General features: G+C 34.9%; 4 protein-coding genes across 4 annotated transcripts; 2 read left to right on the forward strand and 2 right to left on the reverse strand.

Moving 5' to 3' along the window:
• The first annotated feature begins 524 nt into the window (after window positions 1-524).
• Window positions 525-1,236, forward strand: LOC140960711 (MFP1 attachment factor 1-like). Its single transcript, XM_073418955.1, has one exon. It carries the CDS (start codon window positions 622-624, stop codon window positions 1,084-1,086), a length of 465 nt encoding a protein of 154 aa, XP_073275056.1. The 5' UTR covers window positions 525-621; the 3' UTR covers window positions 1,087-1,236.
• Window positions 1,237-4,386: 3,150 nt separating this feature from the next.
• On the forward strand, window positions 4,387-5,260 carry LOC140961625 (F-box protein GID2-like). Its single transcript, XM_073420269.1, has one exon. The coding sequence runs from the start codon at window positions 4,548-4,550 to the stop codon at window positions 5,091-5,093; it is 546 nt and encodes a 181-aa protein (XP_073276370.1). The 5' UTR covers window positions 4,387-4,547; the 3' UTR covers window positions 5,094-5,260.
• A 1,905-nt stretch (window positions 5,261-7,165) lies between these two features.
• On the reverse strand, window positions 7,166-8,430 carry LOC140961868 (transcription factor MYB73-like). Its single transcript, XM_073420623.1, has one exon. It carries the CDS (start codon window positions 8,311-8,313, stop codon window positions 7,429-7,431), a length of 885 nt encoding a protein of 294 aa, XP_073276724.1. The 5' UTR covers window positions 8,314-8,430; the 3' UTR covers window positions 7,166-7,428.
• An 8,953-nt stretch (window positions 8,431-17,383) lies between these two features.
• On the reverse strand, window positions 17,384-19,053 carry LOC140961810 (probable isoaspartyl peptidase/L-asparaginase 2). Its single transcript, XM_073420514.1, has 4 exons — window positions 18,778-19,053; window positions 18,396-18,629; window positions 18,180-18,269; window positions 17,384-18,077 (listed from the first exon to the last, which is right to left on the reverse strand). Exons 1-4 carry the CDS (start codon window positions 18,937-18,939, stop codon window positions 17,577-17,579), a joined length of 987 nt encoding a protein of 328 aa, XP_073276615.1. The 5' UTR covers window positions 18,940-19,053; the 3' UTR covers window positions 17,384-17,576.
• Between the last annotated feature and the right edge of the window lie 238 nt (window positions 19,054-19,291).

Raw genomic sequence — 19,291 nt, forward strand, 5'->3', positions numbered from 1 at the left:
ATTATCAAATCAGCATAAAGAGCCACAAGATTGGCTGTTATAACACTATAAAGAATAATTTTTAGTTTTTATATATAAACTACTTACCAAGAAATTTATATGTAAAAAATCTATATTCTATATATATATTTGAGCCGAAATAAAGATAAATAGTGCGTTGGTGTAATTTTTAGAATTTTCAAAATAAGTCTCTTTTTTCAGATCCTATTTCTTTTTTTCCCATGAAAATTAAATTTTTGTAAAAATAATCTAAAAAAATATTTTAAATTTTAACCTTTTTTAATAAGAATACTTATAAAAAAAATCGAATGAACATTGCGTGAGCTAGTAGTAATAAGATAATCTCCGACTACAAAATCTATTTTAACGATCTATTTTAGTGCAAAATATAGCGCCTAGGAGCTTTTCACATGGATTAATTAATAATTTGGGATTTTAACTTATTTTTAACAATATTTTAAAATTACAATAAAACTTTGAATTTATGAAAAACAATTTCTCCAACTAAAAAAAAACGAAGAGAAAGCACTTTGCCTGACCATCATTCCATCCCCAAAATCCAATATATCTCACACCTCTCTGAGACCTAATCGTACCCAATAACGCCAGAAAGCCACCACCATGGCCGAAGCCGAACCTCAACATGACGCCACAAGCACCGCCGACGCCGTCGCCCCGAAACACACTAATGTTTCTTTCAGCATTTGGCCGCCAACTGAACGCACTCGCGACGCCGTGAGAAACCGCCTTGTCGAAACCCTATCTTCCACCTCCATTCTGTCTAAGAGGTACGGTACCCTTTCACGCGATGAGGCAGTTGATGTGGCCAAGCGTATCGAGGAGGAGGCCTTCGAATCGGTCGGTGAGACGGCTCCTACCGATGATGACGGGATCGAGATTCTTCAGGTTTATTCCAAGGACATTAGCAAGAGAATGCTGGAGACTGTGAAGGCCAGATCTGGTGAATCGGGGGCTACAGCAGCGCAGCCGGCGGATGAGCCGACTCCCAAGGCTGAGGAGGAGGACGCGGGATCAACGGCTCCGCCTCAGAGTGAGAAAACCGAGTCGGTTGCTGATGATGAATGAGTAAACTCTCCTCCGTGCAAAAATATAGATTGTCCTCTTCTTTTTAAATTTTGGTGTACTTGTTTATGTAATCCGTTTCTGATGTTTTCTGTCGTCTACTGTTATCTGGATCCTTCTTTGCTAATATAATATAAACACTATATTCCATGACATTGGCTTCAGAATGTGTGTACTTGCTGTGATTTTCCCTTGCTTCTAGCTGTGGCATTATGCTCTTAATAATGTTCACGCCTAGGAGTTTTTCGAAACAGATGTGTTCTTTGCCATTACAGTATTCAATTAAAGTGTGTTTTATTTTTGTTGCGAAAGCAAGTGTCATGGACGAGTGGCTTCCTGGTGTAATTATGCTCTAATTTAGCGAAAGGTGTTGGTAGATTCACGCCAGTGTAGTCCTTTAGATGATTTCCTTTCCACGATAGTGGATATATTTGGGATTGAGCTCAAAATTGAGGTTAGTCAGTTTCATAGTTATGAAAGGCGCTCTATCTTCTAAAGCCTAGGGTCAAGATTCAGGTTGAGATGCGCGCTTGAAGTAAGGTGCATATTTTATAATTGAGATCAACGAGAGATAGAGAAGTGTGTCCACTAGCATCTAATATATCATGTATAAGCAAGCCGTATAATAATCATAAAATTAATATTTTTTTTATCATATGCTATAATGGGCATACTGGATATTATTTAGAAAATACAATCTTCTTGTTTGAGGCAAACTTAAAATGTGCCTTGAGCTTTTTAAATGCATTTGGACTGGTGTGCATCAATAAAGTTGTGCTGTGGGCATGTTTCTAGGTGCAAAGACCGAGCCTTGCTGACCCTTGAGCATAGGCACGCACGCTTTTCTTGCATTTAATAACTACGATCAGTTTGAAGCAAGCTTGATGAGGTGAAGCCTAAAATAGTAAAATAATATACCAAACTTAAGACGAGATCCTTATTTTTGTTATTATTATTATTTTTTAAAAAAAAATTTCAAGGTGAAGTAGGGGTTACACAAGTGTGCTTGGAAATAAGAGGCAAGCATATTAAAGAAATGGTTAGTGCAACTTTATCAGACTCAGTCTCTATTGTTAGAGGTGTAAGTGAGGAATTAAGGGCAAATAAACCTAATTGATAGTGTCTGATCTGAAACTAAGTTACAAAAGAAAAGAGTAATCTAGTTAAGTGACTTTCCTAGTTACGCTTGGATGATGATAGTGATTTATTGAAAACTTACTGTCAGGCTTTCAAGGATACAGAAGGGTTGCTTAGTGTTATCTGTTTTAGAACCCAAGTAGAGACCAGAGAAGTTAATGCATCATCCTTTGCCTCACATCCTTTTCTTTTGATGCACAGGAAGAAAAACCGTTAATAGAACACTTGAATAGAAACAAGTATTAAGGAGCATCAGAAATTTGCAGTAGCTTAATCTTTAAAAAAAAAAAGAACTTGTAGTAGCTACATTTTCCTTATTTTTACCTAGGATATAATGTTAGATTTAGATTATATCAGCTTGGGGTAGACAAATAACATGCAATTTTACATGAGACAGTATTCTGGTGGTTCATTCACCCTTCATTTGGCGAGGTTCCCACACAAAATGATTTGGTTGATACTACCCATATAGATAGTGCACTCATTTACTCGGCTAATGAGATATGTGTTGAGTGATGAATCATGACCAGTCATTCATACATCATTGTTGAATGAGTGACCGTGATTTATCCATTCATCACATGTGTCATGTGTTGAATGGATAAGTGTACTATCTATGTGAGTGACATGAATCAAACCACACTAAATGAAGGGTGGATGCCACACTGGGTCGGGTGATCTTCACTCGGTGTGACATAGAATTTCCCTAGTTCGTCAAGGGTCTGCCAGTTGTTTTCATTGTCATGTGAAACTTGACACCCCAAATAGGGTCACTGATCACCAGGTGCAGCACAACCCTTCTCAGTGATCTCCATGTGCAAGCACAACCGTTGTACCAGGGTGGACTCTACATGTTTTGTGTGGGGTCGACTGATCCAAGGGCTAGACCCGGTGGAGTGTAGCATCAGCCCCCAAATATATGATACATGGGTAGCATGATATACCGTGTGCACAATTAGGTTATGTGATATATACAGATGTCATGTAATTTTGGATGGGATAAGTGCATAAAGTGGAGAATGTAATCGTTTGTGCAATTTTTAATATCTTATTTTCGTATAATTTTATACAGGATATGTACATATCTAGTTTGAACTGACACGTTTGGGCCAACTTCAATCAACTTTTACAATTTTTAATAATTACATTTGATTAAAATTGTTGGGAATGATTATAATTTTTTTTTGTTAGGATTGGTAGGAAGTTAAGATGAATGATACCTGTTGTGTAAACAATACTAATAAGAAAATTTTAAAGTTTTGAATTAGTTCGAAAAATATAAAAAAATTTCTTTTAAGTTTTGAGTTTGGATTGATCTGGAAATGGTATTTTTCTCTTGAAACATATTATATTTTAAAAATAACTTAAAAAATATAGGTACTCCAAATATTTTGATTTTAGAAGTATGTATGATAACATTTATCAAACATTGTAGTGGAGTGTGATGTTCTTTTGCTAGTCGATGTTTTAAACAGCTCTGTTTCAATTGTCTCAAATTCTTGTAATCTTATCGAAGATGATAAAACCCTAATATTGGATATATAATCTTGCATTTTTGTTTTTGGAAAAAGATCAGCAAATCAGATCATTCATGCATCAGTTAGTAACGCTACTTCTATGTTTGGTCGTATAGATTGGACTTGGGACCCCTTCGTTGCCTACTTTTGTTTTTACAACAATCATATATGATTTAGGTCAATAATATTTTTTAGTTGTCAAACGAATGATCGAGTTGATGTAGTAGGTTAGCGTTTCATAAATGATTATGAGTTTGATTCTTCCGATTAATATTTTTTCGGACGAACAGGTTACACGGACTTGCTCGATAAGATTTTTTTTATTAGCGTAGTTTGCATATCATTATATTAACTTACAAATTTATCCAACATATACCAAAATATACCAACGGCCAGTTCTTGTATCATAAAAAAATGAGTATACGGGACGAAAGAGAATTTTAAAAAAAATTCTCTAGTTTTTTTTTTTTTTTTTTGATTACAACTCACGCGGGGAGGGGGGATCGAACTCGGGGTAACCGGTTATTCTGGCAGGGGGTGAGACCACTGGGCTACAAACCCTGTCTCAAAATTCTCTAGTTTTCGAACAAAAAAGAAAAAGAAAAAGAAAAAGAGAAGTACAAGTTAGGACAGGGTATGTGTACAAATCCAAAACCCTCCACGGGGTAAACCAGTCAATTCGTACAATACGGCCAAGACTATTCATTTCGCACTTTTACCCCATCACGAACCACCACAATTACCACTGTCCTCTTTCACTTGTCCTCGAACAAAACCCTCAAATCCCTAGATATTGGGTCCGATCCGACGATGAAACGTCCTCTCGCCGCCGGAGACTCGGATTCCTCCACCGCAGTCGATGAAGCCACGAAGAAGAAGATCAGGCCAGAAGGGAAAGAGGAGGAAGAAGAAGGGATGCCGCTAGAAGCAGAAGCCGTGCTGCTAGATGACAACCTGTTGTACGAGGTGTTTAGGCGCGTGGACGACGGGCGCACCTTAGCCAAGGCGTCTTGCGTAAACCGGCAATGGAAGAGGACGGCTGAAGACGAGCGGATCTGGGAGTTGATCTGCACCAGACACTACCATCGCAGCCCGAATCAGCTGCGAGCTGTCGTTCTAGCCCTAGGAGGCTTCCGGAAACTATATTGTAGCCATCTCTGGCCTCTGCTGAAGCCATCTCCTTCGACACCGCCTGTTACTTCGTCGTGGCCTTGCCTTCCGTTGGCTCACGGACCACAGCCTCAGAGTACAGCGAAGTCTAAGGCTAGATGGGGAAAGGATGAGGTGAATCTTTCCCTTTCATTGCTCTCAATTAAGTACTTTGAGAAGATGAGCTTCAATAATCGAAACAAATGATCGGATTGAAATATTTACGATTATATTGATATGCTTCCGATTTGTGTTTATATTATATGGAATTGGATTATAATTATAACGTAATATTTGCCCTTGTGGTGTGCTTAAGTATCTGTATTATATGGAATTGTTATTACTGATAATGAATTCATTGTCCCTCTTAGTCATCTTGGATTTAAAAGAACAGCAATCTTAGATCTTGTTGCACAAGCATAGCTGCTAGACCTGGTTCTACTAAATACTTAATTTACGATAATTGCTGCCGTGGAGTTTCATCACAGAGATTACAAACAATTCATTCTCCTCTGGGCGTGTCTAGAAATGAAACTAAAAGATGATAACCAAACTATGCCTAAATGTGAAAGACTCCAAGGATTAGTCTTTGGTCAATCCATATATTATTTTATACTAAAATGTGAGTTTAATATTCACCAGATTTTTAGGATATGAAGCGAACTTCTTATATTCTTTTTTGAGTCGTATTTTGAATTTTCTGTAGTTTGTCCATCTAATTGTCTCAAGCACATGGAGTACACAAGTTTGATATATGCAGTATGCTACAGAGTAACACTCCTGGTGCATTTTATACAATATATTCATATGAACATCTGAATTCAGAACAAAAAAGTATTAATTAGTCCACGTTTTTTAATTTAGATATTCAGAATATCTTGCATAAAAATACACACTGAGACTGGTAACCTACTTCTCAGCGGTACGAAACGGAAGTAGGCTAACGGTTGGAGCAAAAATGATAGCTTGTACCCACCAAGTTGTTGCCATGTATGCTTTGTCAATAGTATCAGCGTGATATTTGAGACAGATTCATTATCTTTGAGGTAAATATTATACATATTCTGATAGAATCTAACAAAATAGATTTAATATTTTAAACCCTCTTTAAGTGATGTTGACTCCAATTGTTTGCGATATAATTATCTCTTAAATTCAAGAACCAAATGAAGAATGACCAGAAATAATCATAATAGACATTAGAAGACATGACAAGGAAAGAAGAAGGAGATATGTAGAATAACTCTTATATTTCGTCCCTCATCTTCGAAAGTAACCATCCATATGTATATTGCCTTCTAAATAGTAATCAACAACTCTTAAAATTATCTGATATGTTAACTTGCTTACGAGTCACGACCGTTGTGGAGCTTTACGAGTCCTTGTAATCCGATAGTTTTCATCTCCAATGCTTTACATGGCTGCGTAATGGGTTTCTCGCCTTCCAATCACTTCTAAAGTTGATGTGTATAGTGGAATTGTAGTGTTGGAGATGGTGACTGGAGAAAACCCGAAAGAATTGTATGATAAAACGAAAAACCGTGGGATGAAAGGGAAGATTCTGATGAATTGGGTTATAGAGATTATGAATGAAAGATTATGAATGAAGAGGGGTGGATTGAGAAAATTGTTGGTCCTCGTTTTGGAGGTGAGTATGAGGGGACAAGATTGGGGAATTTGGTGGAAGTGGCTTTAAATGTGTGGAAGGAAAATGGAGATGATCGGCCAACGATGAGAGAAGTTATTAGTAAGTTGGTTGACCATGGGATTTGGAAGAAGTTACATGTGTTTCTTTGTAGCTATTAAAGATTGATAGATAGATATGATGTTTCCTTGTTGCTATTAGTCACTCCCTCTGCCCATATGTAATAACTCTCATTTATGTGCCTCTTCAAGCATCTATTTGATTCTAGCATAGCAACGGTTTTGTTCATACTATCTATATAGCGTCATGTGTGTTGAATCAATCAGTCAACGATAATTTATTGCTCTTAATTTAGTCCATACGATATCACAAAGATTTTAGATTTGGATTTGAAATCAAATCAAAACAACCAAATTTAACGAACTGATTCTATCACCAAGAAGAGCACAAGTCATATATCAGAGACCGAAAACGATTTATAGGACACGAGTTAGTAGTATCTTTGATTATTTAAATAATTTTATATACCTAAATTTTAAAGCTTGGGAAAAGAATTTCTTCTGGAAATATCGATTAGCATGCTACTTCGTCCAAATTTCTTGGACCTCACATATTGTCATACACAATTGCTTACTTGGGTAATTCCAAAATTAATTTAAGAATCAGAAGTGGAACAAGTAAAAGCCTTAATTAGACGGAAATTTCTTCTGAGATTTTGTTTAAACATTATCGATTAAACATGAAATACTGGCATCTCTCCTCCTCCGCGCCTCCTCTGTACACTATCCATCCCCTCTTATCCAAAATTATTTCTTTGAAATTCTACGCATTAGAAATTTTGATTTTCTTTCCATTGAAAATCATCCTCGTTATCAACACCCATAGAATTTTACCACATCAGTCAATCTTGCTTATTGCAATTCGCTTCACCACAGCATTCTTAATCGCCTCAGTCGGCATACACAACCCCTTCTGCTCAATTCCCGCCATGTAGTTCCTCACCTCCGTCCTCACAATCTCCTGCATCACCGATAAGAACTCAGGGTTGAAGAACTGTTTCTCCCCCATAGATGCCTGCGGAGGTTGTTGCGGAGGATGTGATTGAATCATATGAACCGGGCGGGGAAGGGGTTTGGGTTTCAGACAAGGCTCGATCGCCGGGTTAGGATTCGGGTCGGGCTTCTCTTTGACAGAGCACCCCGGAGGTGAAAGGGTGAGCGACGTGATCAGGTCCGGCGGCGAGAATCCGCCGGCTCGAGCAACGGGCTTAAAGACATGAACGGCCGAATCACTTGCATCCGACCCGGATGGACTACCTGGATTGAAACAAAACCCAGAGCCCGAAACTGCCATTACCGGGCCGACGCTAGCGGATCTTTTCAGCGGCTGTTGAGCTTCCGGATCAAAGCTGTCGAGATCCTCCGACGTCATGGACAGGCACTTCCGCTTGAGCGTCGAATTCCAGTGATTTTTAATCGCGTTATCCGTCCGTCCGGAGAGCAATCGGGAGATGGTGGCCCACTTGTTGCCAAACTTTGAATGGGCCCGCAGAATAGTCTCGTCCTCCTCCGGCGTAAATGGGCGATGCTCCACCTGAGGCGAAAGCTGGTTACACCACCGAAGCCTGCAAGATTTCCCAGAACGACCAGGAATCGATTTGCTAATCAACGACCAATTCCTGGGGCCGTGCTTCTCCACCAAGCTCTGCAACTGCTCATCTTCCTCCTGGCTCCACGGCCCCTTTATCCGATCACTCTCCTTCCTCTGCATCATCGCCGCCATAATAATATAACCAAAACCTCAGATCAATGAATTATTTAATTTAACCTAAAAAACAAACAAAAACCCTCGTATTTATCCTTTTCATTTGATTTTTCAGGCCAATTCTAGAAATAAAAACAGAGGAATGGGGGATTTTATAGAGGGAGGTTGGGGGAGAGGATAGGGATGACCGGTTGAGCCGGTGAGGGGTGAGTGGAAGGAAGGGCAGTTACGAGTGAAACAGCTGGACGGGGACACGTGTCCATAGACGTGGACACCTAAGGAAAAAGATAAATAAATAAAATCACCGACCGTTTTAGAAGTTAATATGAACGGAGTTGAATTTTGACTGAGCCAGCCTGTAGCGCATTCTGGGATTTCATTTGATATTTCGGAAAAACGACAAAAAACTGAACTACAGGCTGTAAATAACTGACACGTCTTTCCAGCCGTTGGATCAACATCCACCAATCTCACTATGTCATCTTCTGAAACAGATGTTTTATTTATTTTAAAATCAAATAAATAATTTTATAATATATACGTACACGTGTTTTTGTGTACATAATATTTTTCTATACTTTCCTAATAGCTTTTTATAAATATTTTAACTAAAATAACTATATTAAGTAGGACAATCGAAATAAGATATTATAAGTTAATCTCATTGAAAAATTAAGATAGAGACGGGATAATTTATTTACAATATATGAGGATATACATAACTTGTGATTTTTTATTATGGCTCCACGAATCTGTTTCTATTCAGCAATACATATTTGCTTCATTTGAAAATCCATTGGACAATATAAACTAAAAACAATTTGAAATATTAAATTTGTTCAATCATAGTTTAGTGAACCATCAAATACTCGAATCATATAATTGACATCAAAACCAATGCTTCGTGTTTAAATTCTATAAGGTCGATGTTTGATGTAAAGAACGGAAAGACAAAATAACAATTTTAGGAGATCGATTTCGATGCACTTCTAAGCAATTCTATTAATTACAACTTTCAGTGACGTGGAACAAATTGCTAAATGGACCTGAAATCTTCGGCCGTTGTCCCGTACTTGTTCACACTTCACAGCGTGTCCATTAAATGTTTTAAACAATATTTATAAATTTGTCACGTGCTGGCGTCCACAAGTCTTCACCTACTACTGTCCTTTTTGCCGTACTCCGCACGTGCAGACCACAGACACCTCGCGTGACCGGCGCTCTGCCCCCCCGACGGGTATGTTGGGGTTTAAAAATTCATTTTATTTCTATTATATTTTTTTAAAAAAAAAACAATATACTAGAAATTATTCCGGCCCGCACATTACACACTTCTCACATGTTTTTCTATGAAATATTAAAAAAACTAAAAAATGAATTATTTGAAGTTTTTTGGATAAACTCAAATCAAGATATCTCATTGAAAAAATGGTTTGTAAGTTTGCCAATTTGGTATTTTAGTTTTCTAAGTATTTAATTTTGGTTTTCTCCGCATAAATTAGGTTTCGTTTTTTTTTAAAAAATCTTTTTTCATTGAGTACTAATGTGACGTCAGGACTCAGACATATCATTATTTTCTGATAGCACATCCATATTTTTTTGTGTCACATAAGTAATTTTCGACATCATATCAGCATTCCGTGAAAAAATACTAAAAAAACAAATCTAACATAATTTACAGGAAAATTGAGTGCTTACATGATCAGTATAAAAAATGGGCAAATTTACATGACCATTTTGACTATTTTTACTAAATCATATTTCAAAACATATATATTTATATTTTCATTCATTTAAAAAGTAGGCAAACTATACTTTTGTCATGTGCGTTTACATTTTTGTGAATTTTGTTCTTCATATTCTCAAATTTTAATCTTAGTCATGTATACTTCGATTTTGAGCAATTTCAGTCACATTTAAGTAAGAATGCTTATATGATATTAAACATGATAACGACATATTAATGTCACGTAAGAAAAATACTAAAATTGTCTCACACACAAAAACAAATAAAGCAAATAAATCTAATAAAATCGAAGTTACACAATTACCAAAATGCAAAAAAATGTATGAGACGGTCTCACGGATCGTATTTTGTGAGACATATCTCTTATTTAGGTCATCCATGAAAAAGTATTACTTTTTCTGCTAAGAGTATTACTTTTTATTGTGAATATCGGTAGGATTGACCATCTCACAGATAAATATTCGTGAGATCGTCTCACAAGAGACCTACTCTGACCAAAATAGTTTTTAAAAAAAAACCAAATATATACTACTGAAAATACAATTTTCTTTAAACAAAGTCACGGTGGTGGTTCATAGAGGCGTCCCAATCCGAGCTCAATCAATCTGGGAATAACTTTAGGATTCTTGATGATTTTCTTTTCTAAAAAAATTATTTAACCACCGATTTATCAACATTATTAAACATATGTTGGGTTAACAAGTGTTGTCACGCCGCATAAACAAAACTATTTGTCTGCTTTCGAGTACACAACAATAATTGACTAAAGCTTTTTGGTTGGCACATGGGTTTGCCTAATTTTCCCCAAAACGAACATATTAAAGCTTGATTTAGTTAAGCTTTTGGGATTTAAACTCAGATAATGTCTACATATGAAGAATATTAAATTTGATTATTAATACGGATCTACGGCTGTTAGTACCTAACAAAAGTACATTTTTCCTGTCAAGAATAAATGATTATGTTAGGCAACAAGTTCCCATGCTTTTTCAAAACTTGGTAATTAAGTTTTTATTTATATATATTTATTAATTGTCATGGCAAAGATTCTTTTCGAGTTCTGCGCAATATTTTAATATTAGCAACATGGTTCACATTGCAAATACTTTTTGCAAGATCTTATCATTGATTCAAAAATTATAATGAGTCACAATTTTATTTATTTATAACTATGTGAGGAGCGCAAATCTCTACATTGGACGACAATTATATATGAGAGATGTCAAAAACTTGTGTGAGACGGTCTCACGGGTCGTATTTTGTGAGACGGGTCTCTTATTTGGATCATCTATGAAAATGTATTACTTTTTATGCTAATAGTATTTCTTTTTATTGTGAATATCGGTAGGGTTGACCCGTCTCACAGATAAAGATTCGTGAGACCGTCTCACAAGAGACCTACTCACGAGAGGTTGTACTTATTTGAGTGTTAATAGATCGAGTTGTTTAGCACATGAGTATGGGAAGAGTTTGTCTTACTGATAGTGTTGTCTGATATCATTTTAAAAAAAATTAGTTTTATCTTCTTTTAGTGACAGTGTTGTCTCAAGTCTCATCAAATATCAGTCTAACTTGTTGAGACATCGTTTTTTTATGGTTCATCGGACGAACCAGATCGTATAACAATATCAACAACTTGAAAAGCAAGATCTTCCTCAAAAGTCGTTTAATAATACTACATCATACTGGGTTCAACAACCTGATTAGGACAAGAAGATAAATCATAACAGAGCTACAGAAATTATTTAATACAGCCGATTAGTTCTAATCTATAGGTCAGGCTCTTAACCTTAGGAACATGTCTAACCCGACAATTTTGAATTAAATTCAAGTACAATAAATTTTGATCAATGATTTGATGGAATGTAAATTTTAAGTTTCGTACAAACTATGAGTTCGTACTTTAAATTGCATATTTAATTAATAATTGTTGAAGTGTTTGGGCTTAATAAAAATTAAACAAAATAAAAGATAAATAAAACTCGATCGAATAAAAACCTTCATATATACTTCTTAAAAGTTGTGAGGAAGTTCTCCAAATAGCAAGAGAAGCGCCTATTCATGCCTGACATTAATTGATGAAAAATTACGATATTTCGTGAATCTTATATTCAAATGGTGTCTCTTGACAATTTCCATGATAGTTTTGGATGAATGGACACCTTTTAGATGAATATTCAACATGCATCTGATGACTGAAATATATAAATACATGATTAAAGACAATCATATGATATTTATTTTTTATCATTATATTTTTTTATATATTTATATTCATTTTGATTTATCTTCCTTTTATTTTAAAAAGAGTATACTTCATTTTATGGTTATTTTTGTTATTATCGTAAAAAAACGGGTTGTTGTATCTTGGAGAAAAATTGTCATAACCGGAGCACCAAGATGTGGGAAAATTATTTATAAGGAGAGAATAGTCAACACTTACTTCAACTCAAATTCATTCCGAGTTTTGCCATTTACATTCTCAAATTTCAAGATATACCACAATCCACGATATAAATTGATTATTAAAATTTTAATGAAATTCGAAGTCTAATTCAAACTTAATTATGATTCATGATTCCTTTTAATTTTTTTAGTTTCAAATTTCAATTCAATTTAATATACGATATGATTCGTTTGCCCCCATTAATTAGACCCACTTAATTATATCATTTATTTATAATGTTATGTCCCACGTAATGATTTTATTCCTAGCATTTTTTTCCATTAATTTTTTAAAATATTTATTTCACATTAGGTAAATATTTATAAATTCTCCAAATTTGGATTCGAGTCTCTCGAGATTTATAAATTCTAATAAAAGTTTTTAACTATTATTATTACACAAAAGACGAGACATACCAAAATTCCTAATCAATCTCTTGCTTTAATCCTTTTTTATAGAACACTGGAAACTGAACCTAATCTTACAACAAATGTACGACTACCAACAGAGGTTGACACATATAAAACCGTCGCCAAATTTTGTGATAATTTTCTTTAACGGATGTCCTAAAACCGTCACTAAATTAGGGACGGAATCTAAACACTGTCGCTAATTAGCAACTTTGCGACAGAATTTTAGAAACTGTCGCCACGTTAGCGACGGATTATTTAAACCGTCGCTAAATTTGCGAATAATTTATAAACAGTCGTTAATTAGCGACAGTTTGTTTAAACCGTTGCTAACTGGATCAGCGACGGTAGCTACAATTTTATCAAAAAACGTCGCTAAATGTCTTTATATTCAACCTCTCCGAGCTCATTTTTCCACTACAATTTCTTGTCTCATTTCTATATTGGCGTGTTTGTGTCTTCTACAACGAGCCGTCTTCTTGTTTTTGAGATATCAAACTAGAGATTTCATATTTTGATTTTTATTATATCTTGTTGCATGTATAGTTTGGAAAATATTTCAGATTTGTTTATTATGATATATAGTTTAATTTGTTTTGTTGCATGTATTAATTTTTTTTTAAGACCATCGCTAATTAGCGACGGTTTTATACACCGTCACTAATTTTGGCGACGGTTTCTATTAACCGTCGTTAATTAATTAGTGATGAACATAACCGTCACTTATTAGCGACGGTTTTTCAGCGACGCTGACTTTAGAGATGGTTTGAATGTCTGTCACTAAAACCGTCGCTAAGATATAATTTTTTTTGTAGTGTAATTTGTATGAATCAATTACTCGACTTAGGTAAATGAAATTAAAAGCATTACTTTAACTTATATTTTCTATAGAGAATAAATAATCTATGTAATTTAATATTATAATTGGTGAATACTTAAGTTTAATATTACTTGCTTTTGTTTTTCGGAAACAATTTTTCTTCCACGACACCGAATTAAGTAATACTCTCTAATTCATGATTTTCGTGGTGTTCATATCTACAACATAAATATTCTTATTGGTCCAAACAAAATACAAAAATTATTTTATTACATGATATACTAACTCAAACAATTTATAATTTATTTCATTACAAAATTTTCAACATAACATAATGTCTGAAATGATAATATTATTAATTTTCGAAAGCAAAGTCAAACAAAATCCTTGGCTTACATCTGAAGAAATTTCGAACTCAAATATACCGATGAAAAGTGTTTTAGTTTGTTCCTTAACAGGGATAATATAAGAACAAGAAAAGCCATGTTAGGCAACAATTTTTTTTTTTTAAAAAAATATTTCTAACTTCTCACGTCATTTACTTTTTTGACCAGGGAATAAAGCAAGCATATCGGGTTGTAAAGTGAAATAACTAAAGTTCAACTCAAGTCATGTTTGAACTGTATATTTAGTGTCGTCGTTATCCATGTTGTCGATGGACATAATATGTGAATTTATTCGAGAGAGAAGCCGAAATAATTTTCAATTTTTTTATCGAACTACGAAAGATAGGGGTGTTTATCGGTCGGTTCGGTTTTCGGTTTTTTATTTCGGTTTTAGAAATATATAATGCGATATCCGAACCATTTTTCTTCAGTTCGGTTCGGTTTTCTACCAAAACGGTTCGGTTATTTCGGTCTGTTAATTCGATTTTTGTATAATTATTTAAATTAATAATATAAATATATTGTAAAATATTATATGTTAATTTTCTACATATTTTCTTAATAAAATATTTAAATATAAGATCTAAATTAATTAAACAAACAACAATCAACTAAAAATTGTTCAAAATGGTTTTACATTCACTAAATATCATATCAAAATGTATAATAAAAATAAAAATATAAAAAATTTATTAATTTAATGAAATTTCGGGTTTTTCGGTTTTTCGGTTTTGACATATATAATCCGAAATCGAACCAAATAAACTTCGATTTTAACATTTATATCCGAATTACAAAATTCGGCTTTCGGTTTGGTTCGGTGTTCGGTTTTTTCGGTTTGGATTTTCGATTTTTTCGGTTTTATCCGAAGTTTGAACACCCCTAACGAAAGGGCAAAAATTTATGTGATACGGTCTCACGGATCGTATTTTGTGAGACAGATCTCTTATTTGGGTCATCCATGAAAAATTATTAATTTTTATGCTAAGAGTATTACTTTTTATTGTGAATATCGGTAGGGTTGACCTGTCTTACAGATAAAGATTTGTGAGGTCGTTTCACAAGAGACATACTCCTAGTTGTCTTTGAAACAATAGTACTCCCCCTAAATAATATTCATAGTGATTTGTAATTCATCACCTAAAATAATTCAATCACGGTTTCAAAATTAATAGCACAATTTTTTTTTAAGTTCTTTAAATAGGGGTGAAACCAATATTTAGGTTCTAGGAGACTGTTAGGTTATTTATTTATTAATTTTAATGTTCGATGTGAGACATTTGTAACATTGTCGACCCATTGAGAAGCTGAAGATTGCGGTGGCCAATTCAAGATGACTTTCACACACTTTCTCGTTATTTAGTTAATGCATCATGTACCTTTAATCCATCCTATATAATATGTCTTTTTTTACAATTATTGACATTGATTTTATGATAGTCATATATAATGTCTTTTTTTACAATAGAAAAAAGTTGTCTCTTTTCTGATATATTGACTCTCAATGAAAGCACAAATGTTATATTGTAAACTTAAGATATATCATCACAAATATTGTCTATTCATATTCACGAGTTTATAAGTTATTACACAAAAACTCTTGTGAGACGGTCTCACAGATCAATTTCATTGGTAGAATCAAATTACCGAAGAAAAACCGCCAAAAAAAGGCATTCAAAAATGAGAACACACAATCAAATTAAATCAGCAAAAAGTAAATTCCAACCACACAGCTCACAAATAAATAAAAATTGGAAAAGAAATATTGCATAGAGTCGAGGGGGCAACGGGGACTCACTGGAGGTGGCGGCACTTCCAACCGAGAAGCAATACGAATTTTTCCTCGTTAAACCCTAGCGAAGGATCAAAGTCCAAGATTTTGGGGCTTAGGGGAATGTCAACTATAATGTGGGAGGAGTTTTTTTTATTTGTAATAATGAACGATTCTTTTCTTTGGTTTGTTTAGATGGTTCTAGAGTATGTTCATTTATATTAGTCGCAAGCTTGAGTTCAATTCATTTATCTGGTTCTATTTTGTAGTATTTCACCTTATCCTCTTTTTAAAGAATAATAACTAATAATATATCTATTATAATATATTCCAGAAGGGATTGACGGAACCAAAATTATTAATCTACACGAGTTAGGATTTTGAACTATAAAATCTTCAAATTTTTTAAATTGAGTCACACAAATTAATATCACATTAATGTAAAATTATCAAAAATTAATACAAAAAATAAAAAATAAAAAATGGCATATATGTGTCTCCGTCACTTCCAGAAAGAATATATTAATTTATGAGTTGGTCTTTTTTAAAATGATATCTCAGATAAATATCCGTAAGACGACACAAGTCGACTCAATTCATATTTGGAGTGAAAACAAATACTTTCAGTATAAAAAATAATATTTTTATGCATTGAATAAGAAAACCGTTTCATGTGAGTTTTTGTATTAATTCATGTGTTCATTTAATATCTTTATGTGTCATGTTTAACTTTGTAAAACACATATAGTAAAATCCCATTTTTTTCAAAAAGATAAAATCTTTATATATATTAATATAGTATGTTCTTGTGAATTGGACAAAACAATTAATTCAAATTATAAGGGAAGATCTGTTAATTTAGATTGTCCAAAAGATAATGAGTCCTATTCACTGATAGGATGGAAACTGAAAAAAGAAGTGTAAATTCTTGTGACCAAAAGTAATGAACATGTATAAATAATTGGAGCCAAAGCATAGGGACTAGATTGGGCTGGGTTAATTTTTATCACTTACCCAAATTAATACGAGTGTATAAATATTGGACCCTAACTATGTTTCTCCCCCGCTTTAAACTATATAGACAAATATTTGTGTGAGACGGTCTCACGGATCGTATTTTGTGATATGGATATCTTATTTGGGTCATTCATGAAAAAATATTAATTTTTATGCTAAGAGTATTATTTTTTTATTATGAATATCAGTAAGGTTGACCCGTCTCACAGATAAAGATTCGTGAGACCGTCTCACAAGATACCTACTCAACCATATAGATGTAAAGACTTTTTGGTTGGTTTAATATATTATAAATAAGGCCCTCTATCTTTTTCTTTCATTTCCAAGTATAAGCATACATGATTTTAAAAAGTCCATATCCAAGGTTTAATATATTATAAATAAGGCCCTCTATCTTTTTCTTTCATTTCCAAGTATAAACATACATGATTTTAAAAAGTCCATATCCAAGATTTTATATTTTAGAAATTCATGTCGTAACATATGGATATTACAACTTTAAATGAATCGAGATCATTTGCCTATATTATAATTGTCTATGGCTAAGTCTATGTTACATTATTTTATGTGTGTTTTGTGGCTGATCCAAAATGATCACGTGACCATATGTTCAAATTTTCCCACAAAATATAGACACTTTTATTTTTGGACAAATATAACAACTTTTACTATATTATACACATCCTATTCCCAAATTCCAACTTCCATGAAACCATTTTCAGTAGCGAATCCCCTGAACATCCCAACGGTATTAAACCCACAAGCCACTTCCCCATTACTCGACACCGCGATCAGCCCAGCCTTGCCATGATCCAGCCGATTCGTGATCACATAATCCACCGCGTCCTGAAGGTTTAGACCCTTGTACTCCATAAGGGCCGCCACCTCACGAGCCAACGTCCCTCGTATAATCGCCTCGCCTTCACCCGTGCATGACACACCACATACGTCGCAAGCGTAGGTTCCGGCGCCTATGATCGGCGAGTCACCTATTCGACCGGCCATTTTGTTCATCAGTCCACCGGTTGAGGTTGCGGCTGCGCACCGGCCTTGGGTGTCCACCACCACACATCCGACTGTCTCGGGGGCGTATACACTAATAGGAAGTCCGTTCATTGTCAACGGAGGAGTCTCGGCTTCGGAAGTGCAGGAGTCTAATCCAACTGTTGGAATCCTATATTCAAACTGTCATCCGTGTACGTAGATTGAATAGCATTAGATACCCTTCAAATTGGCTTTAAATAAAATAAAAAACGGGGCAAGAACAATTTATCGGAGGCAACTCACGAGGATTTTGCTTGCTTCTTTTGCCAATTTGAGAGTGCCAACGTTGTCCTCTGTGATAAAGTAATCGTTGTCGTCCACCATTTCCACTCCCTAATTGCATAAAGACTTGATTAAAAAATAAAACTTTATAATCGCATTTTGATGTCTTTGCATGGTAATTTTGGTTTATAAAGTATTTCTTCAACATGGTATTAGAAGGTAGGTTGAAAGTTTAACCTGTTGTTTGGCGAATTCTTCAGCGCCAGAAAAAGCAAGATAGGAATGGGGTGACTTTTCCATGACCAAGCGGGCCAGGGAGATAGGGTTCTTCACGGTGGTGATGCCTGACACGGCGCCGCATCGCCGCCCACACCCATCCATGATGCTCGCCTCCATCTCCACCGTACCTTTCTCAGTCAGTGCTGATCCACGGCCCGAATTGAACAGAGGATCACTTTCCAATTCTCGCACCTAAGAAAATATTCCTCGTATATTAGTGTCCCACGAACCGGATTCGAAATTCATGCATGATGAACGGGTAAAGATTTGTTCTTTCTTTTCGTCGAAATCATGCAAAAATAGAGAGAAATGAGGTTTGAAAAAGAAGGAAACAACGTACGACGAGTTCAACGACGTCAATGGCGGGGAGGGAAGAACGGAGGGCGGATATTCCGCGATCGAGGCAACGAGTGAGGAGTTGTTTAGCGTCTTCCTGACGTTCTACAGGGAGGTTTGGGTCAACACCAGCGCCGCCGTGAACCGCAATAGCCCAACAACCCATTCTCCCTTCGCCGCCGCTCGCCGCTGCCTTTGCCTTAACTTCACCCGCCGTTTCTTTAAATATTTTATTCGTATGAGGATTGGTGGCAGTTGATTTTCGTCGTGATTTTATTGGCAGATTGAAGGCCTTTTTATAACGGAATTTGAGATTTCTTCAGTTAGATTTTTCATGAACAAAATACTTCATATTTTATATTATGACATCATTTTGGGTTGAGATTCCACGTAATTATCAATATTCTATTTATTGTGTGTTGAGTGCGATCATATAAATTTTATAATATGTAGATTTGATTTAATACTTACGAAATTGTAAATTATATATATTGTTGGCTTATAATGTTAGAGATCTT

The sequence above is a fragment of the Primulina huaijiensis genome, chromosome 16 (genome assembly GCF_012295235.1).
Source record: "Primulina huaijiensis isolate GDHJ02 chromosome 16, ASM1229523v2, whole genome shotgun sequence".
Lineage (NCBI taxonomy): Eukaryota > Viridiplantae > Streptophyta > Magnoliopsida > Lamiales > Gesneriaceae > Primulina > Primulina huaijiensis.